Source organism: Clupea harengus, chromosome 14, assembly GCF_900700415.2.
Source record: "Clupea harengus chromosome 14, Ch_v2.0.2, whole genome shotgun sequence".
NCBI classification, from domain to species: Eukaryota; Metazoa; Chordata; class Actinopteri; order Clupeiformes; family Clupeidae; genus Clupea; species Clupea harengus.
This window is the reverse complement of record NC_045165.1, coordinates 9,215,966-9,225,026: the sequence shown is the minus strand read 5'-3', so window position 1 is coordinate 9,225,026 and position 9,061 is coordinate 9,215,966. Positions and strand designations below refer to the sequence as shown.

The window sequence follows — 9,061 nt, the reverse complement described above, 5'->3', positions numbered from 1 at the left end:
TCTCCCCCTCACACACACAGACACTCTCACACACATACACAGGCCAACCATAAAAAGCTGGCAGAGTGAGTGAGAGAGTGCCCTTATCTCTATGGTGAAAGAGAAAAGCAGCAAGAGAACGATGGCACACCACAGTAGATGGAATGGTTTAAAGCCACCGCAGATCACTAACAGCTCAACTCAGCTCAGCTAATTCAATTGCGCAGCTTCAGTGGATGACCCATCACAGAGGTTCAGCAGCATGCTTTCTCATTTGTCTGGAGTCCAGGTCTACCCTTTGTCAGTCTGTCATGGTTCCTGCACTTAGACCATGGAGCGTGGAGGATAAAAGCTAAATTTAGCCACTTTGCTCACTCACTTGAAGCCGTTAGCATCTGAGGAAGATTTGGGGGCAGGCTCTCGGACGTGACAGCTGAACCCTCCCATTCTCTCATGTCAGGAATGTCCAGCAACAGCTACCCCACCCAGACACAGAGAGGAACTGAACACACAGGGGTTACAGGCTGAAAAAAATACACTGCAGCTGTGGCTATGCTGTGTGCTCTAACATTTAAAAACCTCACCCACACTAAAAAAGGGGGAACAGTCATTTAGCCTGAGCATTACATCAACCCTCTTTCTACAAATGAGTCACATTTCAGACAAAAAGTCATATTTGTTGTACAATGTGGGAAAAGGCTGAGCTGCTTATATGTCACCAACCCATGGGAAAAATAACAACCACACCAGAATAAGCAGGCCCGGGAAACAGATCCACTCCTCTCCAGCTTTCCTGTGGAGCGCCACCACACCCATACAGAGTTGTGCGCATATATGTGTCACAAGATTAGCCCTGTAGTACACTTACAGCAACATGATGTAACACTCTACATTACTACACCACAACACTGCCACTCCAGGATTGTCATAGTACTCTATCAATCATATAACCATACAGGATGGCAGGATTCCCTTGTCTCGATGTCTGTCTGTCTGTCTTTCTATCAAAGGTTATGGCTTTGAGTATGATGCTGCTTGAACTATTATATAAAAGCATATAAACAACATATGAATATTATTAACATATACATATTAACGCAGAAAGTAAAATGTTCAGGAATAGTAAATATTTGAAACGTGATTTTTTGTGAGCACCTCTTTTAATGCTTGCTATATTGCCATGTATTTTCCTAGAGAGAGAGAGAGAGAGAGAGAGAGAGACAGAGCCAGAGAGAGAGAGAGAGAGAGAGAGAGACAGAGAGAGAGAGAGAGAGACACAGAGAGACATAGATGCACTAATGATCTGTTCAGTTTTTCACAGTAAGACTTTCCCACAGAAATTGTGGTATCATGAGAGTTGATCTTGCCAAGACTGAGGTAATAAGGATTTCAGTATATTTTGAATGTCATAATGTCCCCACCCAAGTAAAGCAATGTGGTCTGTTTCACTTAAACCGAGGTTTGTTTAGAGTTAGTTAATATTTATAGTCTGAAGGTTGTCACAGTGGTGATACTCTGACAATTTAGCATGAAATGTTACAATTGTATGACTTCATCACAATCCAGGCCAAAGTCTCACAACCCCTATAAAGCATTTGAGATAACTGGGTAGAGCACTGACCTGAAAGAGCATTAGTCTGTTGTCTGCTCTGTTTTACCTGGTTTCAGTTCTTAAATCACACAAAAAACAAATGGTTGTCAGCAAGTTTATTCCTCTGTAAACCCTCAAAGTATTTAAAGTTAATACTGATTTTAGTTTGTGTGTGAATGCCAGGATGTTGTAGTTAGTTTGAAATGGGCAAAATGGAAACACAGCTACTGCTGATCCCTGTCAATACTGGTGACCCCTGGTGACCCCTGGTGACCTCAATAATGAAGATCATTATCCAGATCATCCAAAAAATCAACTTGATAATTTCATGAATATGGTGGCACAAATCTGTCATTACAATTTTTTCAAAGGAAATGTTCTGTATCCTCATAAATACACCCTATCCGCTGCTTGCTAGCAATCTTTGATAGCGACTTCCTGTTTTTAAAGATTTATTCCCACTCTGATCTGTCTTACATGACAAAAAGCTCAGTGATGATAAATACTTCCACTACTTCCTTGTTCAACAATGGACTACTGTTGCTTTTGGTCAACTGCCCCAAAAGCATGGCACAGACACATAATTATTACATAACCTTATTTTATGGAAAATCAGGTTTGCCCAAACTGTCTACTCAGACATATTGAACAACGAGAATATAATATTACTGTGGGACCAAAAGTTTAGGGGGGTAGTTTTTAATGGCATCTATTAGTAGAAATAAAATATATGGTATTCATAATTATTAATTACTTTAGTGTATCTGTACCTGTAGCTATGTTTTTATGAGCTTAGAATGAGCCCCTCATATAGGGAGCGGGTCATCTTCCACGGAGTCTGCCATGTTGCACCACCATGTTTCTACAGGACCCCAGAAACCAAAACACTGGCTCAAGGGCTTTTCACGTAAAAACTAGGTTTGCCAGAATATGATATAATATTTTGTTACAATACATTAACCTGGATATAGTGCAACTGAACTAGTAGGTGCCTTGATAGTACCAACACATTTGGTAAGAATGAATTAGACACATTTATACTTACATCATGGAGAATATGTCCTTTCCCAAGACGTATTCAGTGAGGTTTTGAGCTGCTTCATTAAGGCACAGCTGACACATCACACATTACAACACAATACCATTACCTACATGGAGTTTCATGCAAACAATTCATATTTTTCTTTCTTTATCATTACCCTTCACCAGCACTCAAAGAGTGTTGAAAATCATAAGATTCTATAGCTATTTTGTCACTTTTGGCTTCTTAGTCAGCATCTTCTAATCTCCAGAGAAGGGCAATATGAGTCAATGTCTAGTTTGCAACTCCTTGAAAGTTTGTCAATATAAAACTATGTATTTGTGATGAGGACTGTAATTAGTATCCTGGTACTTCTTGTAGGTGTCAGAAGAGTATCAGTGTTGCATTTAGTTTCTTTTGGCTATTGGCGAGTTTATCTGTGTGTATGCCATGATGGAATAATACACTAGCTCATAAAGTGTTATGTTGTATGGTCTGAACTACTAACTACTTCTGTATTATTTGCATCTGGCTACAAGGAAAATGTTATGAAATAATTACATCAGCACATCTGTTTTTGCTGTTTATTTAAATATTTCCTACTGCTGGTTTGTTGTTTACGGAGTGCTTTGGCAATACAGATGTAATCATTGGAAATGAAGTGAACAAGCCAACCAATAAAAACTCACACACACCAGGGGGGCCTTTGGCATGTCAGGTGTCCTAGAAATATCACTTTTCATATTTATATACAGTGGTGGCCAGAATTAGGTTTCAGTTGTTTTTGTTGAATTGGCCATTAAAATACCCATACAACGAATTAAATAACTACAAAGTCATCATCAATGTCAATGTCACACAATCATGTTCCTTCACAGAAGAAGCCAAATTACTTGTGTAATCATTGACAGGTGTGCTCTTGGTTAAATTGATGGTGATGCAAGAGTCTTAGGACACAGCTGTGTGATTCTTTTGAATGTACAAGGCCTATCCTGCTCATTAAGTGATTGGTAACATGAGGGTTTTGTCACTGAGGCCACACCACCAATTGGCATAAATTCAAAGCCTCTAGAAATAGTCTTGAAGCACATGTTGCTCTTTGAACATGACTAAGTCGAAGAAGGAGCTAACGAATGAGCAACGGGTTCGAATAAAGGCCCTTTTAGATGCTGGCTGGAGATACCTCCGCATAGCCAAGGACTTGAGATTCAGTCCAAGCACTGTAAAATAACCCTTAAGACCGCCATGATGCCTCCAATTCACACCAGAACCGAAATGGGAGAGGTAGAAAAAAAGGAACTTTCAGACAGACAAGTGAAGCATCTCAAAATTCACAGTCTAAAGGACCGAAGAAAGAACTCAAGAGAACTGCGTGACGAGATGACTAATGGTGCAACAGTGTCTTCAAGAACTGTGCGTTGAAAACTGGGAGAAGAAGGACTTGTTGGCAGAATAGCAGCAAAGAAACCATTACTGAAAAAGAAAAATAGAGTGAAACGCTTGAAATTTGCAAGAACACAAGAAATGGACAAAGGAAGATTGTTATAAAGTGTTGTGGACTGATGAGTTCAAGTTTGAACAGTTTGGCAACAAGCGAAAAGTGTATGTTCGACGGAGGGAGGGGGAGAGAAATAAAAATGAGTGTCTCTTGCCAACAGTTAAACACAGAGGGGGTAGTATTATGGTGTGGGGTGCCATTTCGACCTCAGGAACAGGTGACTTAGTGAAAATTGATGGCATCATGGATAAGAAAGTATACCACAACATTCTTGTAATGCACGGAGTACCATCTGGGAGTCGTCTTATTGGGCCTGGATTTATTTTCCAAGAGGACCCTAAACATTCTTCTAACTATTGCCGGAACTACCTGCGACAGAAGGAATCTGCTGGAACATTGAAAATTATGGACTGGCCCCCTCAAAGTGTGGACCTTAACCCCATCGAGCCAATTTGGGGCGAGTTGGAAAATAAACTGGACAGATCTATTGTACATTCAAAGGAAAGCCTTTGGCTTGAGTTGCAGAAGGCATGGGATAACATTAGTGTCGAAGTTCTCAGGAAGTATATTGACACTATGCCAGAGAGATGTGCTGGAGGACGTACCAGTTAAAAGTGGATAAAAACCGTTTGTTTGTTTGTTGTGCTCAGAGCAACCATCTGCATGTTTCATGAACATTATGAAATTAAATCATATTTTGGAGGCAAAAAAAGGTCACCACTGTATATATATGTACTTCCGTGAAAAAACTGATGACTTCTTTATTGTTTGTCCATGTACTATCGGTATCCTCCACTGCACTGCCACCAAGTGGAAAAGAAGGATAGTGTATTAGGAAGTTGCTGCCACTCACATCTTATGACTGTATTACATGCTGTCTTCTCAGTTACTTCAGAGTGAGACAGAATGTAGGCAACCAACACTTTTCCTTATACTCATGGTATGTACAGCTATACCATGATGGCAGTAGGCACTAGTGAACCAGAAGACCATGGACTCCTGCCATGATTTAACCAGCTATGACAATAACTCATATTATGTAATTATGGCGTACTGGGATAGATGATGAAAGAAAAACTATGTCAATTTCACAATAAATAAATAATAATAGTTTGCTGTTGCCAACTGAAATAACTGTTTTCGGTCCGTCCGTTAACACTACAAACACGCCCCAGAACGTCACCTCGAATACTTTTCGAGTCTAGTGGAACACACAGCAGCGTCACGCCAGCCTAAATACTAAATAAGACATCCGGTTTTGGGAAATGGCAGCCGAAAACTGTTGAAAATATGTCAAAATAATAGTTGGGTCTAAAACTGTTACTAAAAGAGTTTTTGATACTATTTATGGTCGCCTTTCATTTTTTCACTAATGCCTATGCAATGTAGCCTACTTACAATTGGACCCCTTTTTCATTGTTCCTGGCAGAGTCCATCTTTGGATAACAATTGTATAAAGGATTTACAGGAACCGATGCATTTCCCCCTCATAACGGTTTGTTTCTATGTTTAGGGTTTTAACTGATGGCTCACTATAGTCGTAACAGAGCTGTTCTAAGGTACTGCTACAAACCCAACTGTCCTACTCCTACTGCTTCACAGTCAAAGCATTTAAGCAGGGTGGCTTATAGGATAGGTTTAGATTTTTCCCCCTCACCAAGCCTTGAATGAACTGAATGTTTTATTTATATTAATGAAGGCAGACTGGTTATGAGAAATATTCAAGCTTTTAAATAATTAAATAATGATAATTAAATAAAACATTTTTGTCAGGTTTTTAATGGCACACACGACACACTGGAACACACACGTGCATATATGGAGGCGACACAGGACACTTTTCCATGTCCAGGCCCAGGGGCCCATGGTTTCATAATCCGTCCATGGTTCCGCCGTGCAAGTTGACTCCGATCTGGAGCCTATGATACCTCCATCCAGTGCGGAGTCAGTTTGCTATCTGGGTTGGTGCAATGGGGCAGTGTGTTAGGCATACATATGTTTTTGAGAACATTAAATGTCAAAACGCTTTACTGCTATATGGATTAAACGGAAGTAAGATCCTTTACTCGCGCTGTTATACCACAGTATTCTTGGGCTTTTTCTTTGAATTTTCCCTTCCCCATCCAGAAATCGAGACCGGAAGCGACCTTCTGTATTCAGGCTAGTTTCACGCTGCTGTCCCATGTTGGATGTAGCAACGTAACCTACTTACACCGACAGTCAGCTATGGATACATGGTACATGGACGATTCTGATGAAGACCAAAGACTACCACATAAACTTGATCCGAACCAACCGGTACCCCTTGAGGACTTGGAGAAAATCGGAGTTTTCTATTGGAGGGTGTGTAACGGTACTCAAGTTAGAGGAAATTTTGTTTATACAAACAGCTCAGTGAATGCAGTATAGAGTGCACTAGATCACTTCAGCCGTGTTTGGTTAACCAGCTTGTTATAATTCAAAAGTGGCAACACCAGGCAACTATTAGGTAGCCTATAACACCACGTTATGTAACGATGGTAGTTCAAGAGCCATGTTTTGTAGGCTAAGTGCTTATTTGAAAAACACTGCTTACGCATATTGGTATATTTAAACTGGAACTTGAATTCGAGTTTTGCAATAGGTAATGCAGTTAATCTTCACGTGCAAATGCCAGAAAGAAATACTGATATTTACCTAATGTGTCTTCTGAACACAAGACACTTAATAAAAGATGTCTGGTCTGGAGCAAGAAAAGCAATGGTAATGCTAATGATCAAATTGGCATGTGGCTATGTAACTATCGTTTTACTGTAGTTAGATTTAAAAGTATCAGGTGTATGTCCCATGATTGCTTTATAGCCCTATTAGTCGAGAATTGGTATTTTTCACTACAGAGCTCCCCCTAAAGTTGCGGAGTGTAGCTCGCTTTTACACCACTGTCGTTCATACAAATTGCGCTTCAAGACCCCCTAATGGACAGTGCATACCTGTATTTGTTGACAACCTGAAGTATATGGAAGCAGAATAGACAACAGCAGAAGCCATTAAGCAAGGTAGAGTTATATCACAAGATTTTACACAAATATGACTCTCCATAGTTTTATTTATTGTGACATCGGAGATTAACGCTAACATAACCAAAGAATAACAAAGAAAAGAATGACAAAAATTCTATATCCTTCACAGCAAGTTCTCATTTAATCATAATTAAAACGTCACCATGTGTCACCATCACTACGCCCTCACCTTTTACATATTGACCCTGTTTGCCACCTAGCATGTTATATAAGACTGTAGGTACAATTGGTACTACCCTCACATGAGAGCACCAAAATATGTATGTACCTTACGTTTTGAGCAGGTGCTGGGTAAATGTGGGTGCAATATGTAGGTTATGGATTAAAGCTTATGCAAGTTACTGATTAAAGTCAAACACAATGTACGAAGTCCAGGTGTACTTACAAGACATAACAAACCTTGTTGTACTATCCAACTATTCCTTAAATGAGCTGATTAACTTCTCTCAGATTTGTCACATTTACATATTGAACCATCTTACATTGGATTATTTTTGAACAATTACAATACAAGGTTATTCTGAATAGAACTTGGAGTTCTATAATTAGTGCGAATGTTCAAGAAACTTTGAATGCATTGGGGAACACATGCACAAACTCTATCTGTTGGAGACAGAAGAAGAACCTTGATTAGAGGAGAAGCCAGGCAAGGCGTTGGAACAGGGTGTGTCCAGTATTTTGAGAACTAGATATACTTGTTTATGAAAGAGTGATTTATTCACTGACTCATTGGGCAGTTGATTCACAAAATAGGAATTTCATGTTTGCAGGCAAGTTCTAGTTGAAAATACAGTCTTCAAAGATCCACATCTGACTTAATGCATTTATTTTATAGTACCGTGGCAAATTGAAAACAGCTTTTCCTCCTTTACAGTTAAACGCAGACATCTATGAAAATGACCCACAACTGGAGAACATTCGTAAAGACAGGGGGTATTCATTTATGGACATCATCACTGTTCATAAGGATAAACTCCCCAACTATGAGGAAAAGGTAATTATCTACTCCTATGTAAAGCAGTTAAGTTCTGGTCTAAACTACCAGGCAAACCACCTAAAAGACATTGGAAACACCAACACCACCACAGTTAGCATGGATGAAAGCTTGCGGTTCTGCTAACTGGTGTCTTTCTCTAATTTTCCATTGAAAACATATGAAGTTAGCTTCATGTCAACGGCTTTTTTCCCCCCAGTTGAAAATGTTCTATGAAGAGCACCTGCACCTGGATGAGGAGATCCGTTACATCTTGGATGGAAGTGGCTACTTTGATGTCAGGAATAAAGATGACCGATGGATCAGGATTGCGATGTCCAAAGGGGACATGATCACCCTACCAGCAGGCATTTACCATAGGTTCACCATGGATGAAACGGTAAGGCTCAGCTTCATGGCATTTTATCCACTCATAAGTCAGTCATTTGCAAGTTACCATGGCTTGACATGGCCCTTCTTTATCATGTTTTATCCATTGTACTTTTATTCTTTCAGAACTACGCAAAAGCCATGAGGTTGTTTGTGGGAGAGCCTGTGTGGAAGGCTTATAACCGGCCTGCTGATGACCTTGAGATCCGGCAGAAGTATCTGAACTCATTAAAATGTGCAAGTGTCATGTAGTGTAGCCTTTTGTCTCTGATAGATACAGTTGTTACACTATGGATTGATTAATGTTTACGGCACACAATCTACTAACCCTAGTGCCTTGGCAGAGTACTTAGCCTGGACCTCTCCGTAACAGGAGTTTGAATTACTCTACTGTGGTGATACTTGTAAAATTGTACAAAAGACAGGATGTAATGTTTATACCCTCCTTGTGCTGTTTGAAGCTAAACACTAATAAAGTTTCTATGTTACTTTTGTGGGTCTTTATTGTAGAAACACTGTAACCATTGAAGAATTATGTTACGGGGTGAAT

The 9,061-nt window shown here is 39.8% G+C and overlaps 1 protein-coding gene across 1 annotated transcript; it reads left to right on the top strand.

Moving 5' to 3' along the window:
- Positions 1 to 4,494: 4,494 nt before the first annotated feature.
- adi1 (acireductone dioxygenase 1) lies at positions 4,495 to 8,999 on the top strand. Its single transcript, XM_012819513.2, has 5 exons — positions 4,495 to 4,546; positions 6,143 to 6,432; positions 8,023 to 8,142; positions 8,342 to 8,521; positions 8,638 to 8,999. Exons 1-5 carry the CDS (start codon positions 4,495 to 4,497, stop codon positions 8,761 to 8,763), a joined length of 768 nt encoding a protein of 255 aa, XP_012674967.2. The 3' UTR covers positions 8,764 to 8,999.
- The last annotated feature ends 62 nt before the right edge of the window (positions 9,000 to 9,061 follow it).

Bases quoted from the DNA above. Each gene is read 5' to 3' on its own strand.
- adi1 (XM_012819513.2), top strand. From the start codon at position 4,495: ATGGACTGGCCCCCTCAAAGTGTGGACCTTAACCCCATCGAGCCAATT. The intron at 4,547-6,142 runs GCGAGTTGGAAA...ATTAAACGGAAG, and splicing joins CCCCATCGAGCCAATTTGGG to TAAGATCCTTTACTCGCGCT. The intron at 8,143-8,341 runs GTAATTATCTAC...TTTTCCCCCCAG, and splicing joins TCCCCAACTATGAGGAAAAG to TTGAAAATGTTCTATGAAGA.